Source organism: Nesoenas mayeri, assembly GCF_963082525.1.
Source record: "Nesoenas mayeri genome assembly, chromosome: 23".
In the NCBI taxonomy this organism is placed as follows: domain Eukaryota; kingdom Metazoa; phylum Chordata; class Aves; order Columbiformes; family Columbidae; genus Nesoenas; species Nesoenas mayeri.
In genome coordinates, this window is record NC_137574.1 from 1,753,745 (window position 1) to 1,777,883 (window position 24,139).

Sequence of the window (24,139 nt, forward strand, 5' to 3'; positions counted from 1 at the left end):
GCCGCCTCAGGGAGCCGCCCGGCCCGAGAGGCGCAGCCCCGCACCGGCCCCGCTACGCTCTCCGCCCGCTCCTCGCCCGCTCCCGGCGGCCGGGCCGCCCGCCGGCCTTCCCGCCGCCGCCATGGGCTGCACGCTGAGCGCCGAGGACAAAGCGGCGGTGGAGCGGAGTAAAATGATCGACCGCAACCTGCGGGAGGACGGCGAGAAGGCGGCCAAGGAGGTGAAGCTGCTGCTGCTCGGTGAGGAGGGGCCGGGGCGGGTTGGGGGGGCGGTGAGGTGGCTCAGCGGGTGGGAGAGCTCTGGGGAGGGTCGCCGTGGGGGGAGAGGGTCTCCTGGGCTCGGGAGGGGTCGGGAGGGGGTGAAGGCGGCAGCAGTTTGGGGTGTGTGCGGCGAGGCGGGGGATTGGGGGGGCCAAGGGAGCTTTAGTGAGGGGGTTTGGGGGGTTCCCGGGCTTAGGGTGGGGGGTGGGGTGTCCCTGGGCCTGCGGGGTTTGGGGGGTCTCTGGGACTCGGAAGGGGCTTTGGGGCTTCCCAGGGCTCAGGGAGAATGTGAGGGGGTCCACGAGGTTGAAGGATCTTTAGCGGGAGAGCGGTGAGAGGGAGCCCGGGGAGGTGTGAGGAAGGTGAAGGGCTGGGCCGGGACCCCGACGGGAGCGCTGGGGGAGCGCTGGGGAGCGACTGGAGGGTCCCGGGGGGCTGGGACAAGGCTGCTCTAAGTGGCAGCTCTGCCTTTGTGTCACCCGCGAGGTCCCCGACCCCAGGTACGCTCCTGTCCCTTCACCCCACCTTGTGTCCCCAGTCCCCTCCTTGGGCAGGAGGGGAGGACACCCCTGTCCTGCCCCCCCGGGTGAGGGGACTCTGCTGCTGTCCCAGTGTGGGGCTTTTTACCAGCCTGATGAAGCAACTGCCCTGGTTGTGGCTGAGCTGTCCCCTCCCGGCTGCCCCTGGGGACGGTCCCTCCCCGGTGGCTTCGGGCTGGGCCTCTGAGTGCAGAAGGTGCTTGTTGGGCTGGCGCAGACGTCCTTTCATCTCTGTGTTTGTGGGACAGAGTGAAGGGAGCGCTTGTGCTTGTTCAGATACAGATGGTATCTAGTTGGGGCTTGGCTCTTAAGCTTTTTCCTCATTATGGGGTTGTGGAATTAAACCATTTTCTCATGCAGTTGGCTGGAAATGCCCCCTGGGCACCCGTGTTTGTGGGACCAGCAGTGCCCGTGCTGGCCCGGGGTGCGGTGACCCCGCCGGGTTCCCTGCGCTGCCGCGGGTTCTCTGATGGGATCTGACTGTGCGCGGGAGGCGATTTCAGTTCAGTGTAGCCGAGCTGGTTCTGCAGAGTTGCAGGCGTGTGAAACCAGTGTCGGTGTCGCTAAACCAGCGTTATTGCTGCCCTGGTGCCATCTCAGCTGAGAAAGGAAGCGCCACTTCTCTGTGCTTGTATTTTTCCCAGCTTAAATGCATTTGTGCATTTTGAGAGGAGCCGAATGGAATATTTCTCCTTGGGAGAACGAGCAGTTCTCCTCAGCAGGGAAGTTTTGCCATGTTTGCTCCACGTTCAGAAGTTCTTGTGGCTGATAAGTAACTCGGGTGCAGAGGAGGCGAAAGCCGCCGGTCTCTGAAATCCCCCGGCTGCGACTGACACCGTTTCCTTGCAGTGTTGTGCGGGGCGGTGGCTGCACCATCTGGGCATGTAGGTCGTTCTCTCCTGACCTCTAGGGGGTTTTTTTGGTTACGGTGACATTTTCCATCTGGGGGGAGACAGATTGAGTTTGTGAGGACCAGAACTACGGTGCCGAGTGTCTCCTGTTAGAGCAGGATGTGTTAACAAACAATTCTGCTTTCCAAGCAATCCTTGTCCTAAGATTCCCTATGTTTTCTCTCCATTTAGCCTGGTTTTATTTGTACCCTTGCAAGGGGTGTTCTGAGCTTTGCGATCTTGTGCTCATGTAGAAAACTTCTTGGCTGCGTGTCAAGATAATCCTTTGTTCGCCAGGCGTTGGTTTTGGTGTTAATAAGCAACACTTGCAAGTCCTCTGGATGGAATAATTCTTCCTTCATATTTTTATATCGCAGTTGTTTCTCTCTTTGTGTTCTTTGTGATGATACTGAAAAGACACTGATGGCTCCGGGGCCAAGACTGACCTGGTCAGCAAGCGACAGAGTTGAGGGAGTTTCCACAAGTTTGTACAATAATCTGTTTTAAAGCACTACAGACCAAGGAGGCTTTTAAAAGTACAATCAGCAGCTGCCTTTTGGCCCTTGGTTAACTTTGGATGGCAGCAAAATACCCGATCGCTCCGTTTCTGAACGTGTCTGCAGGTCAGGGCTCGTGTGCATCGTTTCTCTGGAGTTCTGGCATAATTGAGCAGCGATCTGTATCTACCCTCATTTAAAAATACCAGCCTATCTCGGGTCAGGTTTGCACCTGGCTGTAAGCTGCAATCTCTCAAATGTCATGGCTTTCTTGTTTTAAAAATGAGTGTAATGATTCCTGGCGATCAAAGGGAAATGCCAAAATGTGCTCTCCCCGCACGCAGCCCAGGTAACATGCGGGTAAAGCAGAACAGTTAATTGCCACAAGAAAATTATCTGCCGTGGGAACGAACATCCTGGCAGGAAGGCATTGAGACACTGATGGAAAAGTTCGGGAGGGTGTTTTTCCCGTTGTTTGAACAAGCATTTTCATAACACAGTATTAAATGTGTAGGATACACAGTGTCTTGTATCATTAACTGGTTGTAAGATTATGCGGTGGTTTATGTAACTCTTGCAGTACTGCTGATGCAGTGGAGTTTGAAAGAAATATATATATATATATATATATGTATGAAATCTATAAAGCCTGGAGTCCATACGCTCTTCCCCAGCTCCGTTAAAATAACTGCCCTAGTTTGGGCTTTGCAGAATTATGTGGGTTAAGAAGAGGCTCATGCTGGTACAAGGGGTGGTGGTTCTCTCAGCTCTGGTGTTTGGACAGTTTGGTGAATCAGTGATGGACTGAAAATGGGGGGGCGGTTTGGTGTGTTTGACTTCCTCCCCTCTTCCACAAGCATCTTTTCTGGGCAAGGGAGGAAGCAGAGGAGTTTGAGGGGGTTTCAGCTGTGTGCTCCCTTCCCGGAGCCACTGCGGTTTGGTGATCACAGGAGGTGGGTCGGATGTTTCCCTTTCACAACTCTGCACATTGAGCAACTCCTGAGCGTTTTTCTTCTTTTTTAATAAACCAAAAGTAAACCTGAGCATTGACTAGTGCCTGAGCCAAGGTCGTGCCAGCCCTGCCCGTGGGATGGGGTTGCTTTGTGTGCCAACGCCAGCAGCGGTTTGCAGCAACAGGTAAAGGCTTTTCACAGCATGAAACAGCCTGCAAGCGCTTGCTTGAATCCCTCAGCTAAACACTGACCCTTTTTTTGATCACCTTTTTGCTTTGCCCCCCTTTTTTTCTCTTTTTTGCTCTGTTTGCCTCACTTTCTCCCCATTTGCCCCCAGAAAAACGCGTCTCTGCAGGCACAGACACGCGGTTTCACTGACGTCGAAACCTGGGGGGTTTTTCCAGTGGGAGACGAGCAGCCAAACTGGAGGAGGGTGCAGGAGCCTTCCTGCTTGGCCGAGGTGCCAGCCTGGACCCTCAGTGCCTTTCGGGAGCTCTGGCACATCGTGGGGAGGCTTTTGTGTGATGTTTAGCGACAAAGCTCGTTGCTGGATGCACAAAATTGTCCCGTTGCCAAATCCAGCCAGTTTTGCTTCTCTGCAAATGGCATTTTTGTGGCTCTGACTGTGCGGGAACAGCCAGGGTTGAACTGTTTGTGCCTAAAACATGCCGTTATTCAGCCTGGTTTACTATTTTACCGGGTTCAGATACTCCGTGTAATTATGTTGAAGTGGTCCTGCTAATTCATGCAAAAGTAATTAAAAGCATAAGTTTGTTCTAAAATAGCCTTCATCTCCATAACTAACCAAGCAGCCTGTGAGCTCTGCTGCTCTTGGAGGCCCCAGCTTTTTGCTGAGCCTGATTTTTTCCAGCCTTTTTTCCCCCCAAATTCATCAAAGCTTCCTCAGCACTGAAGCTTTAACAACATTTTGCTCTGGTTTGCTAAAGCATAGAACCTTCTAGGGATGCAAATCGAGGCCAAGCTGTTGCAGCTCATTATAATATCATTAACCAGAAGTAGCTTTTCTCGAAGCGCAGCTGCTTTGCTGTGGGTCCCTGCGGTGGAAGGACCGTTGGGGTGTCAGACCCGGCCACTCCTCAGCTCTGGAGCTGCTTTAATGTCCCTTGAGAGGTGACACGAAGCTCTGGGGTTGGGTGTGGGTCTCCTTGTCCTGGCCCTGCAGTGGTGGCTCTGAGCGTCCTCCCCAGCGGGGCTGCAGAAGGTGACACGGGGACCCGAGCCCTTGTCTTCTCTGACCCCTGAGCTGTGTGTGGAGCTTTTTGAGGCCCACAGTGTGGATCTTGTGACTCGTGGCCACATGGAGACTTTTCTCAGCCACGCGGCAGCCAGACTCAGCCACAAGCTGCCTTTTCACAAGCCAGAAATGAAATATTTCAGTCCAATTAGCTTATAGGGAGCGGCTGAGGGACCTGGGGTGTTCAGCTGGAGAACAGGAGCTGAGGGGAGACCTCCCGATCTCTGAACTGCCTGAAAGGAGCTTGGAGCCAGGGGGGTCGGGCTCTGCTCCCCAGGAACAAGCGCCAGGAGCAGAGGAAACGGCCTCAAGTTGCACCGGGGAGGCTGAGGTTGGGAAAACTGCTCTCGATGTCCGAGACATCCCCATCTCCATGCAGAACTGCCCGGACTGTCTGGTCACCACTGCGCAGCAAGGAACGCTCGGAGCACTTTGATAATGGGTCACATCTTCTCTCTGAAGACACAGTGCTCCTCATCTTTGTTCAGCTTCTTGGAGGACCCAATACACGTTCTGATGTCAAAGCCACAGCTCACAGCAGCGTGTTCCCAACCACCCGGCCGAGGATCAAGCGCAGGATCTCTGTATCTTCTGCCTGGTTTTCAGTTCTGCCCTTTGTCCACCAAGAACGGACGCAGAGCAGGATGCTGAGGACAGACAGCTTCTGACACGCAGCTCAGCTCCGCATGGGAGCGACGGGCTGGGGAATTGGGATTTCATCCTATCCCCTGAGAGCCCTCTGGACATGATTCAAGTTTCATTAAATTCTGAGGCAGAGCATTGAAATAACTTTTCTTGGAAGAGCAGAATGTGCTACGAAGGGGAATTTTTTGAATTAGAACATGGCTTTTTAAAATTTTAAGCAACTGTAGCTGTAAAGGAATGATATTCCTCACTTTAGATACAAAAAGCGCTTGTTCCTCATGTAAGTGGGATCAAGCAACAGTGTCCTAATGGCTAAAACAGGGTTTACATCTGAAATGACTGACAGATGCTGATTATTTATCTAGTAAATGGGGTGGCAAGACTCGGGTGATCCACAGCGTGCTCCCCCAGGTACCCGGCAGCGATCCGATGCCTGTCTCTTGTTTCTTGTTTTCTCAGTTGGTGTTTGGTAACTTCTCTGCCTCATTTAACCTTCTCTCGTTACCAGGCTGGGTTATCTTTAAAAACAAACAACGCGCAGGATCCGAATTGTGGGGCGAGCGGGAGCTTGGCCTCCTGGCGTTTTGTGTTTTGGGGTCTCTGTCCAGCCGCGAACTCCCTCGTTTTTGAGGAATGAGCTTTTCCCCCAGCGGGGGAACTAATGGTCCATTCCCCACCCGGTTGCTTATTTTGATAAGTGTTTTTGCCAACTCGAGACTGTTGTCCCTGCATCAGAATCTGTGGATGTTTGACTTTCTAAAAACAGGCGCATCACAAGAAGAAACTTGATACTCAGGAGACAAGGCTATTGAAAATCTTTTCCAAACCGCTCTCTTCCCACTATTCCTTCCTTTTCCAAGTTGCTTTCTGATATAATTTCCATTTTATAGGCCTTTCTCTGGTTTATTCCACCCATGCTAGTGTCCAAGCAGACTAGAAGGTGCCTTTTGTATCCCACATCTCTGAGAGCACCCACTGATGTGAATCCTGCCCGAGAAGGACCAGTGTTCTGCGTTATTCCGTGGCATCTGGAGGATGAACAAGCTGCTGTGAAGCACATCCAGGGTGACTGTCCCGACAGGGAAGACATTTGCTGCGTTTGTGACACGCTGCAGCACTTCACTGGACGCCTCTCATCACACATCAAATTTAAATCTGAACATAAAGAACATAAAAACGTAGGTCTGAACGTAAGGAGCCGGAGGTGAGACGGGTGCCCGGGAGAGACGTTTGTTTGATCTTCAGCCAAAAGACACATCGCGGCAGCGTGTGGCTGATCAGTGGGTGTTTCGAGCCCGCGCTGCTCAGCAGCAGGCGCAATTAGTTGAAAAAAACAACCTCCCAGGAGCGCTGTTCAAAGAGCTGCGAAAACAACTGCAAACCAGAAGTCCCGGGCTGGCTCTTCACTGAGCAAAGGGGCCTTTTCCTCAAGAGAACGAGGTGTTGGCAGCTGCTTTGGGGAAGGATTTGAACGCTCTGGTTGGGGGAAGAGGGAATTCGGGGCTTCTTTGAGTGTTTAGGATACAAGTTGCTTGTGATTGTGCGAGGAATTATATCAAAGGTAAAAAGGGATGCTGTGGAAGTTCGGGATGCTGGTGCTGTCGAAGTTCAGGATGCCGGTGCTGTCACTCGGATGCTCCTGCACGTTGGCCGTGCAGATTTTGAGTGCAAATGAGCATCCCACATAGGACCAGAGCCCCGGATTCACTGGAAGACTCGCTTATACAATCACTTCTTCAACATATATTGTGCTCAAGGGATGACAATGGGGGAACATCAACAATTTCTGTCTGTCTGTGGCTACAAGTGGTTGTAAACCGGTTGTCCTCTTACTCAGCCCTTCCTCTGAGTTTACACGGTCGTTAAGATCTTGTGCAGCAGCCGCACAAGAAGGGGAGAAAAACCAAACTGCCTATTTTTCCTTTTTCCAGTTTCCATTTTTAATTTTATCAGGAAGAAAATTTTGACTCCTTAATGTTGTGATTGTGTGATTTAGTGCCTGTTTCTGCAACTCCTGAAGCAATTTCTTGGTGACATCAACGGTCCCTCAGATCCGGTGTCGGTGCATTAGCAGACGCCCAGCTCCGCCAATAAAACAAGGTTTGTTTTGACTGTTTTGAGGCAAAAAGAAAAAGGTTTGTAAAACACAACACTTGAGTGCTCAGGGGTTAATGTTCATTACTGAGCCATTTACAGTTCAATGGTTTAAAGTGAATTTTTGTGGCTCGTGCAAGCAGCATTTTAAGGCATATTGAATGGCTGAATGATATATGTGAGTCTGGTTCTTTCCCTGATTTATTTTTCATATGGAGACATTATTAGATTCGTATGGAAAATAAACACAACTGCAACATGAAGTGCCTGTGAGAAGTGGAACTGTGCAGCTCCTCGGCTGCGGAGCCCCAGAGCTGCCGAGGTGACCCCGAGGCTCGTGTTCGTTATGTGTTCAAAATGGCATTCCTTAAACTAGCCTCCTTTTTCATTTTGTCCAGAGGCAACGACAACTTCAAGTGGTTCGTGCTGCAGCGTTAGCTGCTTTTCCCTCCGAGTTAAGCTCCAGTCAGCCCAGATGCCCTATTTATTGGTATGGATGTTTTTTCCCTGACGTATAGTTGTTCTTGTAAAAGCGCAAGTGTCAGGCTAAGCTGTCCTGCTTCCTGTTGACTTTTCTAACAATAACTGCATTTTTGAGGCCTGGTAGTACGACACCGCTCATTTCTCTCATGTGTTTTCCTCTTTTGCTGATTCCCAGCACAGCTCTTGCTGTATTTGATTCTGCGGCTCTTTGAGCTCCCCTTGGCCTCATGATATCCAAGAGCTTTCCAGGGGGGTATTGAAATAAAAAGCTCTAGATGAGGGGGGATAGGAGTGTTGGTGGTGGTGGCAGCTTGTTCTTGCTCAGAAACACCCGTGCAGGAAGGTGGGGACGTCAGGATTAGAGTTCAGCGTGATGAGGTTGGAAACCAGGAGGGAAGCGGCAAAGAGAAGGAGGATCTGATGGTTCAACCTTCCAGAAACAAAAGCAGGAGGGCAGGGCTGTGGGAAACCCTCGGGATCGTGTTTGTGTCGAAGGGGAAGTATTTGCATGTGCTTGGCCGGGTGGATTGTTGGATAAATGTTGACAAAAGGAAACATCTGTTTTATCAGGGAGATAACATCCATTGGGGCTTGTGATGGGTTGAGGAGCTCCTGCTCCATGCTTGCGATGGTTCCTCTTGTATTTTAGGGGCTGGACTCCTCACAGCTGCTTTTTGGGTCGATTTGGCCGCTTTTTAGTCTCTCAGAGGGGAGATGGTTTGTTTTTTGGGGTTTGCAGGTGGGCTGTGAGCCCAGCCAGGCGGTTCAGCACCAGAGGCTCAGCTCGGCTCTGCAACTCAGCCCCGCAGCTTCAGCTCTTCAAGTGAAACATCTGGGCTTATTCCTGAGCTGGTTTAAGAGGGAATATTGGAAACACCGAGAAATTCCCATGGATTTCGGAGGTCAGCAGGGGCTGCGGCATCATCCCGCCTCAGGAACGATCTGGCAAAGCTCCTGCTGAGGTCTGAAAGCCGCTCGGGGCTGTTGCTGTAGTTACAAGCTGTGCGCGCTCTGCTCTGGAGGCTGGAATTCAGCAACACATCACTTCGCTAATTCTTGTGTTCCTCGCTTGTGCATTAGTGGATATTCCAGGTGCATCTCTGCAGTGTCTCTAGTAAGAATTTGTGTCAGCAGTGACCTCCTTTCTCTTCAGGAACTTTCAGATGCCATGGGGCTTTTCTCCTTAATTGGAGGAGGAATTCCCCACCTGAAGTACAGTTTAATGCAGTTTTAATGCAGCTTTAGAAGAAGAGATTGTACCTTTGAAGCAGCGAGCTGGATGCTGTTGTCTAGAAGACATGTGTGGACCTCAACCTGCCCTCCTCGTTTCCCAAGCAGGATGAGTTAAGAAGTGACTGGTTTAAAATCAAACATTTTATCCAGCGTGTAATTGCTTAGACCTGTAATTCCCAGTCTAAGCTGGGTTTTGGTCGCTCGCTTCTTGCTCCCTTCCCTGTAATCTCCGGCGTGTCGAGTTGCTTGGCTTCCCATCTCCTACAGGAACACCCCAGGGTGATCATTTCCCTTTTATTGTCTGCACGGCTCTCCCAGCACCACCATGGTCTGAAAGCTGCTCAGGTTCCCTCCTACAGAGGGGAAGGGACCTGTCTGCTGCCCAGCTCACCCCACTTGGGCTGTTATTTGGGGGGCTGGAGGAGCTGTGGTCGCAGATGAGCTGCTCTTGGTGTGCAGGCAGAGCTGGGGCAGACAGAGCTTCCTCGCTGCTAATTGTAGAAACGAGAAGTTAAGGCTTCTGAAGCCATTTTTCCATGGAGTTACGACATCCGCGCTTAGGTCAGCCTCGGTTCCTTGTGCCGAAACGTGCTCCCTGTGCGCTGTGCTCATGGGAGCACAAAGGGAAGCTTTGCTGTTATTTTACAGTGAGAAACATCCCAGTAATGCTCTTTCATATTTTTTGAACCCAGTAAGATGTGGTGTCATGTTTTGTGATTTTCGGGCTCTTTCTAGCTCCCCGTCTGGTCCCCGCCGGCGATCCCGGAGGCCACAGTCCCTAAGAATTCCAGTGTAACTCCATCCACTTGCACTCATCTTAATTTCTAATGTGCAGCATCAGTTTTCTGCAGGTTGGAGCAATGTTTCAGTAGCATTTAAATTCCTGCTCTTTTTCCCTCTACTAAAGGTACTTGACTGAAGGCTTAAGCCACCCTGGAAGTGTAAACACCACGGATTGGTGTAAATGAAGCTGCAGGGAACAAAGGGTGCGGATTAAAAGCTGTTTACTGAGTAGGTCCAACATGGATCTCTGTGAGCAAAGCCTTTCCAGCCACTGCAGCGAGCCGGAGAAAGGAGGAGAGCAGCTTGTGCCGTGTGTACATCTGCAAATATTTAGAGAAGTTTCAAAGGACAGAAGTGAGACCTGGAGATGTCCAAGGTGGAGAATAAAACGTGAATGATTGTGAACCTTGTTTGCAGGATGGGGGGATAAGATAAAGGCACAAAGCGAGAGGAGCCCCTGGAAAAGCGTTATGCTGCATGGGAGGATGTAGTGCAGGTGGCTCAGAATAGATACGGGCAGCGTTAATGCTGCTTTTTTGGAGCAGTTGAGATGAGACGGTGCCTGACGTCGGCCGTCGCATCCACAAGCAGCTGCCACCCCAGCGGGAGCTCCCGGCAAATGGTTCTGGAGCTGCAGGGCAGACGTTTCTAAATGGGAGTTTAATGAGGTACCTTGGCTGGATGACTCTTGCAGGAGCAGAGAGCGAGTCTGGGAGAGAACCCGGGATATCAGGAAAAACTCCTTTGGGAATAACGTCCCAGAGGAGGCGACTTGTCCTCATTGCTGTGGCTGCTGCAGGAGCCAAATCGGGGTTGTGTGTTGGTCAGGAGGGAGCTTGAGAGGGTTTGGGTCGCTATTCCCTACCTGTGGAGTATTAGAAGGGTGAGTAAGCTCTAAGAGCGTGATTGCTGCTCTTCTAGAGCTGCCGCTGAAGTGTGCGGGGGTTGGGAACGAGAAGGGAAGGAGTTAAAGGAATATGGTTTGAATTGGTGTTGTATAACCGACTTGGCTGTGTTGTCATGGCATAATTGTAGCTGATATTGTTTTGTCAGTCAAATGACAGGTAGTACAAGTTCAGCGCTGCCTGCTGCAGCAAGCAGAGTATTTTAAGATAATCTAAGGAGGAAATGACAGCAAATATGACGATGAGAAATGAAAGCCGGAGAGGTTACATTCAAAAGCCTCTTCTAAACTCCTGCTGTTGGGCCTGTGGGCTGAGAAAACCCTGTTTTGGGCCAATGGAGTGTTCAAATTGCAGCGACTTAACACCGGGGTTGTTGAGGGTGGCTGTGGAAAGTACAAACTGTGGGTTTGTGATTTCCACTGACACGCTGAGGCCACGCGTGTGTTTGGCACGTGTCATGATGGGACAGCCCAGCGCCACGGACCCAGTAATGTGCTGGTTTTGGGTCCTGGAGCAGGTGCTGCCACATGAGCTGTGCAAATGCATTGGGTGCTGCCCCGGGCCTGCGGGAAGGGACGTGCTTTGGGAGCAAAAGCTGTGAAAAACAGATTAACGAGCTGTTTTTTTGCAGGCAGCCGGGGCAGGTTTCTGTGCTGATGGTGATGCCGGCGTGGCTGAGCACCACAGGTCTGAGATTTCAGTGGGAAATGTCCCGTGGCAAAGGCTCGTTTCCGAGCTAAACCTGTGGGTCTCTTCATCCTCCCCTTCCCAGAGTAATAACCTTCGTATTGTGGGAAACGACAGAGAACGGAGCGTGTTACTAAGTGAGCGTTTGCCGTGCGTGCTCTGTGGGCGGCTGGATGGGTGTGCCGGGGTGAGTCTCTCCCAGCTGTGGGTTCCAGCAGGAACCCTGGTCCCTCATCTTCCTCCTGCTGATTCACAGACGCCTCAGTTGCCGCTTCAAGTCTAGACAGGTATCTGCTTTGAATTTCGCCGGAGCTTTTTACAAGGTACCCAGCACAGGAGCGATATCGGGGTGCTCACCGCTACGCTAAACTTGCACCTCGTCTTTCCACTGTAGAAAAAGCATGTTAGTTTGAAAGATGCTGGGTGGTACTTGGCCAACTTTGTGCTCAGCAGAGAAGGACATTTGGTGTTCCTGCTCTGATGTAGTAACGTTTTTCTGGGCTTGAATATCTTAAGCTGCTTCACCTGGATCTGCAAGAGCAATTTGCACGTGCTTTTGAGCTCCGCGCTGCACCTGCTTCCCTCCCGCTGCACAGCATGTGAGATGGCTTCCAAATCAGGTGTTCTGGGTGAAAATGCTCCAGGATCTGCGATTGCACCCACCTAGTTATTCAAGGCTCAGACTCTTCTCTCACAGCCCGGTAGCAGCGGCAGCCGATGCTGCACGGAGCTGTAGGGCTGCCATGGAGTGTGGTTGTTGAGCTGGAAGAGAGGGCCGGGACAATGTCTGTTTGATGAATGTGTGTCTGATCAATCCTCGCCCCGGTTTCCAGAGCCGCCTCCCAGGTGTTACAGCCTCAGTGATCACGACGCGTAGTCTGGAAATGCAGAAACTCTAAGTTGTGTTCTTTTTCTTCTGTAGCAGATGAATGCACAATAAGCGTCAGCATCTGTAAGTCAAACCTGGGAAGTACATCTGGATGTGCTCCTCAGCCATCCCTGTCACCAGCAGCAATGCACAATTCTGCTTTTCCTTTTACTAACAGGAATATTTTTGTGCTTTTCAGGTGCTGGGGAGTCTGGGAAAAGCACCATTGTGAAGCAGATGAAGTAAGTGAGAGCGCAGGCGTGTAAACCGCGATCTGTGCGAGCTGAAATACGCCATCAGCGGGGCCCTCCTGGTTTGGCTCGGGTGGTGACACGTTGGTTTCCTTTCAGGATTATTCATGAGGACGGCTACTCGGAGGAGGAATGCAAACAGTATAAAGTGGTTGTCTACAGCAATACTATCCAGTCCATCATCGCCATCATAAGAGCCATGGGAAGGCTAAAGATAGACTTTGGGGAAGTTGCCAGAGCCGTAAGTATTTCACTTATTCCCCTTAGTCTGAGTCTGTGCTGTGAATTGTGTCACTGAATCCTGGAAACTCAGTCCACAACACTCACAGTGGAAATGTGATTTGTTACAGGATACAATAGCGAAAGACCTTTGATAAACTGTAATGTGTTACTGGTATAAAGTGTCAAGTATTTTACTGAAGTTATGGGTAAGAACCATCAGTGGTTTGAATGCTCAAAAAATAAAAGTAACCCCCAAACCTTTAGATAAACTGTTGGAATTTTTAAGAGAATTCTCAGTTTTGGGTTAAACTGCTCGACATCAGTCCTCTCTAGTGGTTCACAGCATTGTGCCAGCTAATTTTTAAGCTGAGCCAAATAACTCTTAATAATTTTTACTACTCATACCTGTCTTATTAGTTTTTTGGGGGTCTGAGGCCCCACTTTCCCCCCCCCCCCAATTCTACTGATTCCTTGGGCTGTTACCAGTGTTCAGCGCTTCAGGGTGGCAGAAGCTGAAGCTTTCCCTTGTTGCCATGCTGCATGGCACTATAATAGAGGTTTAAAAACTGCAATTTATCATTTAGTTCATCAGTCTATAGCAGCACATGGATGTTCTTCCTTTTCCTCTGAAATGTGGGTTATTGAATGTTCACGTTTCTGCGCACTGGTCCCTGCGGTGCTGTGGCGAGCACAGCGCCCTGTGCCAACCGCCATCAGCGCGTCACCCCACCGCTGGAGCTTCTCACCCAGAACTAACCTTTCTGACCACAGGAGAAAACTACCTTGATGATTTGGGGGAGAAGAGCAGCAACGAGAGGGAACCGCGGTTCCTCGGAGCCGCTGCTGCAGCCCCGGGGGTTGTTCTGATGTTGAGCCTCGCTGTAATTTGTGAAGGTATAAACGGGCATCGGTGCTAACAGGCTTTGCTTTCCCGTTTCCCGCAGGACGATGCCCGCCAGCTGTTCGTGCTCGCGGGCAGCGCGGAGGAAGGCGTGATGACCGCCGAGCTGGCCGGCGTCATTAAGCGGTTGTGGAGGGACGGCGGGGTGCAGGCCTGCTTCAGCAGATCCAGGGAGTACCAGCTCAACGACTCCGCCTCCTAGTAAGAACCATTTACCAGCCTCTGGGCTTTCCAGAGCTGAGCGAGTGTAGTTCAAAAAGGGCCGGGGTGACAAAACGTGGTGCTTGAGTGGCGAGGGCTGGACAAAAACCCTCGGAGTGACTTTGTGCCTTAGCTCAGCAAAATCAGCGTTACTGTTTGTCCTCCCTGTATGTAGTATTGAAAAACAACCAACCGAACCCTCATCCCTTGTTTTGTGCTGAGCTGAATTTGCCAGACTCTTTTTAGTGGAAGAATAACTCCCCAGCTGGCATGAAGGTGCCTTGTCGCAACAGGTGACCCGCTCTGTCTCCTTCCTTATCCCCACACACAGGAGTCGCACCTCCTGAAAATGAGCCCGTGTTAAACTCCCAGGTTTGTGACGAGCAACAGTTTCCAGTGGTGGGATCTCCTGATGCCTGCAGATCAATATTCAGAGTTTTTCCCTGAACGGCTCTCGCTCTGTTCCTGTGCCTGTCACTAAACCTGCTTATTGTGCCGCTTTTAAAACTCACACAATTGGGAAGTTACGACTAGATAAATAGGCTGCTGCTGGCTGGTTAACAAGAATTTTGACTAAATGCCTCATTTATTTCCAAGAGGCAGGTTAGTGCATGGAGGGAAACTGTTGCTTTTAATGAGCAAAACAGTTGTTGCTTTTTTTTTTTTCCCTCTTTCACGTGCTTGAGCTCTAGAACAAATACTTGACACTCCAAAAGGATGGAGTTGGGTTCAGCATGCCTCCCCATGTCCAGCTCAACACTTAACCATTTAACCGAATTTTAAGCCTTTGGAAAACTAGTTTGGAAGTGCGTTATAAAGAAGCCTTAGATATGTCAGAGCTCGGCTGCCGCAGGCTCTGTCTGCACAGAGCATTTTTTAGCTGGAAAAGATGGAATTTTTCAGGATTGGTATCACTACTGGGTTTAGATCGGGGCGAGCTGACATCCGAGCTTTCTCAGGTTTGTGCGTGCAAGGAGGAAACTGCACATCCAAAGGGAGACGGAAGAGATGAGGAGGGGGTGAATGAGGGGATAATTCAATGAAAAGATGTGGAGAAGAGAAGGGAAGTGTCAGGACTTTTTGAGCAGAGGATTTAAGGCAGAAGATATAAGTGGTTCTGGAGGAGGAAGCTAAAATGTGGGATTTTGGCTTTGTGGTCTCGGTGGTCAGCGTTGAAAGAGGAGATGGCAGAGAAAGCGGGTCAGAAACAGCACATTGGGGAGAGAGGGCAGAAATATTCTTTAGCAGGTGCCCACTTGACCCGACTGCCTTCCAGAGACTGGAGTTTGGAATGTTCCTCTTGTTCCTGAATACCTGCAACCCCCTCGCGCCCCATTCTGGTACTGGTCTGTGTGGGAACAGCTCTGGGACCGGTTGCTGGCGTGTGCTCTGCCCAGCACCGCTGTCAGCCCCACGATGACCCGCGTGGCGTTTCCCTGATCGGCGCATCAGAGGATCTTGCTTCCTGTCCCGAGACCACAGGAAATTGCACTAGAGCAGCTTTATTTTGCATCGGTAGCCGAGCAACTCAGCTCTGAGGAAGCGCTGCCAGCGGGTTCCTTCAGCGCAGAGCACGACTGCACCGTTCACAGCCTGTTTGTTCCCGCAGGATCCCAGTCTTGCCCAGAACGAGCCGCCCAGATGAGCATTCAGGCAGTATCTTATTTTTCTCCGCTCAGCATGTGGCTCCTGACCTGCCTTATCTTCTGCTATTACCCAATTAGTTCCACGCTTAAAAGATGGAGTATTTTGCAATCCCTTCTTGTGCTGGTGAGCACGGAGGTGCTTTTGTGCACAATTCTCTTGGGAGAATTTACTTTTGCCAGTGCTGCTACAAGCCAGGATGGGGTGATATTTCTTTTACTTGCTTTATCGCAACTTCCCATTTCTCTTCACCTCTGTAGATCAGCGTTCCCATCTGGAGTCAATGCCATGGGGAAGTGTTTCAGGCCTTTGTGCACAATTCTTAGTGTAACAGCTACAAAGCAGAGTTTGGTGGTCCAGCTGTGGGTGCTGAGGCTGCAGCTGCCTCATGCATCCTCAGCGACCCCCATCCGACACTTGGAAATGTGGGCAGGCACACACAGTATCTCAAATGTTGTGTTTCTGCTCTCACTGCTCTTCCCAAAGCTCCTGCAGGCACCAGTCTGCAGATCCTGTAGGTAATTAACTGCAGTCTCACAGGCAATTAGCACAGTTCCTGATCAACCGCTCTCCGTTCTGGCACATCTTGTCTTGTTCCCAGGTGGCAGTTTTGGCCTGAATTCCCTGACATGACGCTGGATAAAACCTACATTGTGGGGGTTTTTTATTGTTATTTTTCCTCCTCTTTGCTTCCAAGCCTGAGCCTGCAGCGCATCGTGTCGTCCTCCTGCTGCCCTTTCGCGATTCCCCTGGAGCAGCGGCACCTCGGGACCACAGCTCAGGGTTGGGAACGAGCTTTTCCATCAGCTGCAGGCGTGGGTCTGACTTTGCTGGCCCAAACAAGCGTTCGAATTGATGGATGTAGTGCAGAGCATTCCCTTTTCCCAGAGATCCCGCTCTGCTACCTTTGTTTAATCTGCCAAAATCCAGCTAAACATGAGGGAGACTTCTGCAAAAGAAATGCATTTCATCAATGTGTTTCATCAGGTCTTCGCCTGTTTTCTTCTTGGCTCGAGATGATGAACGGTGCGAGCGCTCAGCCTGTGCAGGAACAATATTTTTTGCATTTTCAGGCTGCATGGATGGGAGTGATAAATTTTTCTTCCAAGCTTGGAGTTTGGCTGCAAATACGAACCCATTCGGGTACCAAACCTGTGTCTTTCTGCCCTCGCGTCCCCTCTCCCGGCTTTTGTTTGCTGCTGTGCCTCGGGCAGGGTGGTCACAGCCCCTCCTTCCCCCTCCCGGAGCCCAGGCTGCCGTAACCACTCAGAATAAACGCTTTGTATGAATCTTTCAGAGCTTTCAGAGCCATTTGTGGCCTTGAAAGCATTCTTCCCGGCGCTAAAAGGAAACACAGGCGAATAGTTAGGAAAATAACCATCCCGGGGTTTGCGTGAGCGTGTGGAGGAGGGGAAATGCGTTATCTTCACCCACCGAACGCTGTCGGCTTCAGAACGTCCCTCTTAGTGCGTCTTGGAGCGGTGTGAGCTGAGCTGGGCTGGTTTCTCATCACACCAGAGCTCCAGATTCTCGCACACGCAGACAGGGAAGCAGTGCCAGGGCGGGCGGGATGTGCTGGGAAGGCTTGGAGGGCCACTAAAGCAAACACGAGTCGCGCTGTGGGCTTTTGGTCAGCGCTTTTCACTCCAGCCCTCGTGTGGAGGGTGGGAAAAGAAGGGAAACAAAACAAAACTTGTCCTTTTGCAAGCTTGTGTATGCAGGGTGGTGGTGAAGCATGAGAAATAGCTCTGTAAACACAGGGATCCAAGGTGCGGAACTAGTGTGGCAACCTCAGCGAAAGGATTCAAACTGCGTGGGATGGAGAAAGATTAGTGTAAGAAAGATTCGGTAAGGTTTATGTTTTCAGTTCTCGAAACAATATTTGTGAGGAACGTGGTCAAACTTTGAGACAGACTGGAGCAGGTTGTGGGTTATGAGTTGCTCAAAACCACAAGTGTCAGATGGTGCTTTTCCTGTTGACATCTTCACCAGCTCAGGTTGCTCAGAGCCCCGTCCAGCCTGGCCTGGGATGTCTCCAGGGATGGTTCATCCACCACCTCTCTGGGAACCTGGGCCAGGCTCTCACCACCCTCAGGGCCAACAATTTAATCCTCACGTCCAGCCTGAATCTCCCCCATTTAGTTTAAAACCATCACCCCTTGTCCTGTCGCAACAGCCCTTGGTTCTGTTGGGTGGGCACAGCTGGTTCCTCTGCCCGCAAAGCCAACTGCATCCCGCAAGGTGAGGATGATGATGGCTGGAAGATGCTGTCTGCTCACGCACTTGTGTGGCTCTTCTGCTCCCGAGAAATCCCTTGTGCTGGATCTTGCAGCTACTTAAGCATTTCTGGGGGATCTGGTATTTATTTGCCCTTTGAGTCCGCCTGGAATTAATCTGGCAAAGCTTATTTTTCTGCAGGCGGCTTGCGAGGAGAGCGCTGCTTAATCTGCTCCCCTGATTGACGAGCGCTCTGCGATTCCTTTGGTGGGAGTTGCCCGGCTCCCTTCACTCCTCACTGCCCATCTCAAAAGCCTTTAAGTAGGAATTAATACCAGTTTCAGTGGCCAGGCTGCTGATGCGGAATGCCAGCAATTGGGAGCAGATGTTTTACAGCTTCGGCTTGTACATTTGTCACTCCGGTGATGCCGGGCGGCTCTGTGACCCGGACCTGCTGGGATTTGCTGGGTCGGTTCTTAAGCAGCGCTTCATCAGCTTCTGAACCACCATATCCCAGTAAAACACACTGATGGGGAAGCGAGAGGGGAAAAAATCTGGGTGTGTTATTTCCTCAGCAGAAATATTTCATAACAAGCTTAATGAGGGTAAGTACCTCCCAAATTCTGTTTTACTGAGCTGAAACTAAAGCCAATCCTAAGCCTGAGTTTTGGGTGCTGCGTTTCTAGTTGAAGAGCCATTCACAAACCTGTCATCCTGCTAAATGCAAGAGAGGAATGAGCCCTTTCTGGACTAAAACCTCTCACAGATCCCAGCTTTGAGGAACGGGCCCCGCGGGACCGGGCGAGCACGGGCAGGAGCCTGCCGGGTCGGCTGGGTTCTTCTGGGCTTCGCAAAATAGGTCGGTGCTCTGCAAATATACCAGCAGTCGTAGCCAGAGATGCTGGAGCTGATGGAGGGGGGAGGAGGATGTTGATCAGTTGGTGATGAAGGCGAATGGAACTTTGGGGCTCCTGGCGCAGCTTTTGAGTGGACAGACCCTGGTTGAGAAGGGATCCATGATAATGCTTGGTGGGGAGCGTAAAGCCGTTGTGCCACTAAAATCTCAGTCACACGGGGCTTTATTGATGAAAAACCGCTCCTGATGAAGACGTGGCCGTAGGTGCTGGAGGTTGCGCTGGAGCGATCGTCGTCTCCTTGGCGAGCGCAGGAGCCATTGCCTTCCCTTAGCAGGAAAAGTGAATTTGGAGGTGTTGCTGGCTGGAGCGGGATTTCTGACGATGATAGAGACCTCTTGTTTCTGTGTCCAACTTCAAAGGGGCTCTGGGCACATTGCCTCGATGCTGCGGAGAAACAGCGTTAGGGTGGTGTTGGTTTGCTCTTGCTCCAGGAGGTGAATGTTTGGGGGGTAATTCTTAAGGCTTCATTCTTTCCTCCTGGTTCATTTGATGTCTCCTTGCCCTTTAAAAGCGAACCGCTGGATTTATTGCCTTGTGCTTTGATGCAAAAGACCTTGACTGCCTTGAATTGCCCCAAGAGATCCCAGCCTTGGCACGGCTTCTGCAGCAGCAGCACTTCTCGTGTGAGCTGCTTATCAGGCCTCCCTCCCCAGCACCCGCTGCAAGGTCAGCTGGGGAGGGGTCAAAAGAAGACAAAACCCATGAAAATCGGCCCCGGGATAGACCCAAGGGAGGGTTTCACTGTGTCTTTGAGGTCTGCACTATGTGAAGATGATGAATAAATGCCGTGTTGACTTTCTTCTGCAGTTTATAAAAGATTCATGGCGAGTGAGCAGACTAAGAAAAGCTCTTCTTGTGTTGTCTCTTCTGGTTTAGTTACCTAAATGACTTGGATAGAATATCCCAGCCGACCTATATTCCGACTCAGCAGGACGTTCTGCGGACCAGAGTTAAAACCACGGGCATCGTGGAGACTCACTTCACCTTCAAGGACCTGTACTTCAAGTAAGTGCCGGGCAGCGCTGGTCCCCGCGGCTGCGGTGGCTCCAGCAGGTCCCACCGGCGCTGGGACGCGTCTCGCCCTGGTGTAACTGTCCTCCTCGCCTCCGTTACGCTCCTTCTCTCCTGGCATTGCTCACTGGAGATACCGGTTTGACTTTTCTTTGCCTTCTTTTGTTCTTTTCAGCTGCTTTTATGTTGGAATCGCAGACACAGGTACTGACTGCTTGCTTACAGGATCCAAAAATATATATATATATATATATATACTAAAAGGACACTGACTCCTGGGTTTTGAGTTTGAATTTAACCCTTTCCATGGAAGTGGGAGATAAGAGCTCTCCCGCATGCTGCTCTTGCCAGGCTGCAGGTGATGGTGCCGAGTGACACAAAGCGGCCTCAGTGTGACACTGCGGGCACGGGACACGCGTGTCCCCACGGCCATCCAGCCTGGTCTAGGCAGTGTCCCTTTGTGTCCCTAACCCAGCTCCTCTAACCTCCGTAGCGGCTGCGGTTTAGTTTGCTCCTCGCTCCCCATCTGCTGCTATAGAGAATCCTCGCTTTGGGTCCCCACGCGCTCCCCACAAACAGCCCGGAGCCCCACGGTTGGGAACTCGTGTCCCGTAATGTGGGTGTAGGGACAAGCAGCACCCGTATCTTGAGCCAGTTCCCTTCTGTGGCAACGGCTTCAAGTCTTTGTTGCTCAGAGCCTGGAAATAAGCATTTGTTGGCTTATTTTGAGCTTGTGTTTGAAAGAGCTGTAACAATCCAAGTGTTGCTTATAAAATATGACTTGTTTGCACGCTTTTTTTTGGGAGAACAGTAGCATTTTGACTTCTGAACTGTCTTAAGAATGGTTTTAACAAAAAAGCCTGAACGCTGTGCATCACCGAGCTGTTTACGTGGCTTCTGGTGCGTCCAGGGAGAACTCGTCTGCTGTCGTGATGTGTTAGGATTAGTGTTCCCAGCCACGGCGTGCGCCGCTCTGCTGAAAATCATCACGTCTGAGGAGGGGAGGAGAGGGCGGATTCCGTTTAATCGTTATAACCCATATTTCTGAGGCGAAACGACTGAGCGCTCGGTCGTGCCTCCCTGATGCAAAGAGGGAATCGCTCTTTCCCGAAGCTGCCTGGAGTCATTGATCATGTGCGGAGCCCGAGACACGAGATGTCTCGTCTCAGAGGGATTTGCTCCACAAAGGAAAGCATTAATACATCTTAAAGCCGCGAGCTGCCATCTCTCCCGTGACAGAAGCCTTGATGTTAAATCTCAGACATTAATAACGGGCTGAGGCAGCCTCGGTGCCACCGTGAGTCGAATTTGGATTAGTTTGGTGAAGCTGAGTTGTCGAGGATGCTGTTCCTTTCCAGATCCCTCCGTGCAGGAACAGCGAACGGTACAAGCTCAGTAAACAGCCTGTATCCTCGCTGAGATTTTCATCTTTCCTCCTGTGGTCCACGGGGACGATTTACCTTAAATAGATTGGAGCGAGCTGAACAGCACTTGTGTGCCTTGTTTGCCGTCGTTAAATGGCATTGCTTTTGGCTCAACCTGGGCAGTTTCTCTCTTGTCTGCTCTGATAACAAATCAATATTTATGATTTTCATAGCTCTCAGATATTGACTTGTATCTGGCTTGATTTAATTAAGTCACAGTCCCTCAGAACATCCTGGGCAATCCTGCTTCTCTGCAAAATACTTTGCTATCCAAGACACTTGCATCTCTTTTTTATAGACAGAAATCCTGTAAGCAGCTCTGCAACCTTTAAACTATAGTTGCTCCCAGATTGTTGGGGTTTTTTGGATACATGAATGTGTTTCTTAAGCCCATTAATTTTTAGCTGGCTCACAGTGAGGAGCAGCAGGTAGCGTGTTGCAGGTAATCCTGTGCGAGCCGTGGTGCCACTGAACGGGAAGGGCTGACGGGGAGTAGGTGTTTGGAGTCCAGTCAGGCGAATGGGTTGTTGCTAAGGAAATAGGAGACAGAGAACAAAACAAGCGTGGCCTGGTGAATCAGCACACTTCTGCAGAGCCGCGTAGGTAACAGCTCGTTCTTCCTGCTCAAAAGGATTTTAAAATAATAGAATCATTTTGGTTGGAAAAGACCTTTAAGATCGAGTCCATCCATGTCCTGAGAACCTCATGTCCGTCTGTCCAGCCCTCCAGGGATGGCGACTCCAGCACTGCCCTGGGCAGCCTGTTCCAATGCCCCACAGCCCCTTCTGGGGAGAAATCTTCCCCAATATCCAACCTCAACCTCCTTCTCCTCCTTCCCCAGCTCCGTTCCCTTCTCTGAACTCGCTCCAGCTCCTCAAGATCTTTCTTGTCGCGAGGGGCCCAAAACTGAGCCCAGGATTTGAGGTTTGGGCTCTGCAGTGCCCAGCACAGGGATCCCGTGGGCTCGCGGTTGTGACTGTGCTCGTGTCCCTGTTGTCCCCTGGACCCTGTGTGTTTAGAAGTCATTAGCTGAGCCTCCTCCATCCCCATGGCCGGGGAGGGATGTCTCCGCAGCTTCTGAGACGGTTCTTCTCCCTCTCCCAGGATGTTTGACGTCGGTGGCCAACGGTCGGAGCGGAAGAAGTGGATCCACTGCTTCGAGGGTGTGACGGCCATTATCTTCTGTGTGGCCCTCAGCGATTACGACCTCGTCTTGGCTGAGGACGAGGAAATGGTACGTTATGGTGGAGCTACCAGCATGTGGCACCACAAAGGGAGGAGGGAGCAAGTGCCAGCGTGTCCTATATGGGAGTGGGCAGAGTTCTGGCTGTGAGGATGAGCACTCCCTGTGGTATATTTCCCCAGAAACTGATAGACATAATGAGTAAATGATATTTTCTCCAGACCCCGGTTACAGGGAGGTTGTCCCCGTGTCCACCCCTGACTGCTCCACAATGATGCATCGTCCTTCTCCTGTTATTTTTCAGAACCGGATGCACGAGAGCATGAAGCTGTTTGACAGCATCTGTAACAACAAGTGGTTTACGGACACATCGATCATCCTCTTCTTGAACAAGAAAGACCTGTTTGAGGAAAAGATTAAGAAAAGCCCACTCACGATCTGCTACCCGGAGTACACGGGTGAGCTTGGGCTGGGGAAACTGTTTCATTGCTACCAGGGCCAGGGATGAGTCAGTCCAAGGCTGCACAGTCCAAGAGAACTTACAAGCTTATCTTATTTCCTTAATTCTGTCTCTTGGGCCGTCCAGTTAGCTGACAGCTCATTTATCAGCAGAGATGCACTCGTGGGTGTGTGGGGTTCACAGCACCCGCTGTCCGTGTGTTTTATGGCCCGGAGTACGTATAGCAAAGTATTGCACTCCAGCAAATCGAGGTCACTCCGCATTTTCCACACATTACTGAGACAATACCTTCATTTAACTTCCATTTTAGAGGCTGTGAACCTTATCCACATCCTCATTCACTTGTCTGCTCCGCTGTGTCTGTGTTTTGGCAACGGCCTCTGCTGCCCGTCCCTGCACAGACACGGTGCTTCACCTCGGCACTGCTCTGGGCATTTACATTTATTCTTTAAACGTCCCTTCCCAACCTGCTTGTTCCGTTGTCACTCTCCTGCTGTAACCACGTGTCTCTTGTGTGAGGCGTCACCGTGGCCAGCGCACAATGTTCCCTTCCAGCCCCTCCGGATCGGGGTCACGGAAGCAAGTGACTCGCCCAAGGTCACTGAGCAGGAGCTGGGAATAGACCTGAGATTTACCAGAAGGGGTTAACGGTGGATTTGGAGCTGGATAAGGCAGATGGTTGCAAGCAGCTTAATGTGGACTTAAAAGATCTCTGTACCGTGAACTGCTGGCCAAAGCGAGGGATCTTCTATCTTTTTCAGGCTCCAACACGTATGAGGAGGCGGCGGCGTACATCCAGTGCCAGTTCGAGGACCTGAACCGGAGGAAAGACACCAAGGAGATCTACACGCACTTCACCTGCGCCACCGACACCAAGAACGTGCAGTTCGTGTTTGACGCCGTGACGGACGTCATCATCAAAAACAACCTGAAGGAGTGCGGGCTCTACTGAGTGGGAAGGAGGTGACCCCGCGCCCGCCGTGCCGGTGCCGGTGACCCCGCGCCCGCCGTGCCGGTGACCCCGCGCGTGCCAGTGACCCCGCGCGTGCCGGTGACCCCGCGCGTGCCGGTGACCCCGCGCGTGCCGGTGACCCCGCGCCCGCCGTGCCGGTGCCGGTGCCACCTTCCCGTCTCTAACGCTCGCTCTTCTCCCCGCAGGTTTTACGATGCGGCGTTTAGAGAAGCGAGGTCTCTGCTGCCTGGTGGGGACGGCGGCGAGCGTGACCGGGACCAGGGTTGCCAACAGCATGCGGAAACCGTCGCATTCTTTAGCACAATCTTCTGTATTAGGGACCTTTATTTTTTGTTTTCTTGATATGGGATGTTGAAGTTTAGGTCGAGACGGGACAACTGTTAGTGTGACTAGATCCTCCTGGCGTCGTTCGCATGGCGTGGTCTCCAGTGTGTACAGCTCTTGTGAAGGGGAGGTGCTGGATTCCAGACCTTTCGATATGTAGCTTTCTCTCTTTTTCTTCGGTTAACAAGCCACCACTAGTCTGGTTTTGACGTTGTTTGTTTATTTTTTTTCCATCGAGAAAACTATAACTTTACTAAAATTTTATTTCTTTATTTGCAAACAAATGTTGTTTTAAAAATAAAACAAACAAACAAACAAA

General features: G+C 51.2%; 1 protein-coding gene across 1 annotated transcript; it reads left to right on the top strand.

The window, feature by feature from the left end:
• Nucleotides 1–24,139, top strand: GNAI3 (G protein subunit alpha i3). Its single transcript, XM_080358324.1, has 9 exons — nt 1–239; nt 12,292–12,334; nt 12,443–12,584; nt 13,510–13,667; nt 19,322–19,450; nt 21,985–22,114; nt 22,368–22,521; nt 23,285–23,486; nt 23,682–24,139. Exons 1-8 carry the CDS (start codon nt 122–124, stop codon nt 23,473–23,475), a joined length of 1,065 nt encoding a protein of 354 aa, XP_080214450.1. The 5' UTR covers nt 1–121; the 3' UTR covers nt 23,476–23,486; nt 23,682–24,139.

Bases quoted from the DNA above. Each gene is read 5' to 3' on its own strand.
- GNAI3 (XM_080358324.1), top strand. From the start codon at position 122: ATGGGCTGCACGCTGAGCGCCGAGGACAAAGCGGCGGTGGAGCGGAGT. The intron at 240-12,291 runs GTGAGGAGGGGC...TGTGCTTTTCAG, and splicing joins GGTGAAGCTGCTGCTGCTCG to GTGCTGGGGAGTCTGGGAAA. The intron at 12,335-12,442 runs GTAAGTGAGAGC...GTTTCCTTTCAG, and splicing joins ACCATTGTGAAGCAGATGAA to GATTATTCATGAGGACGGCT.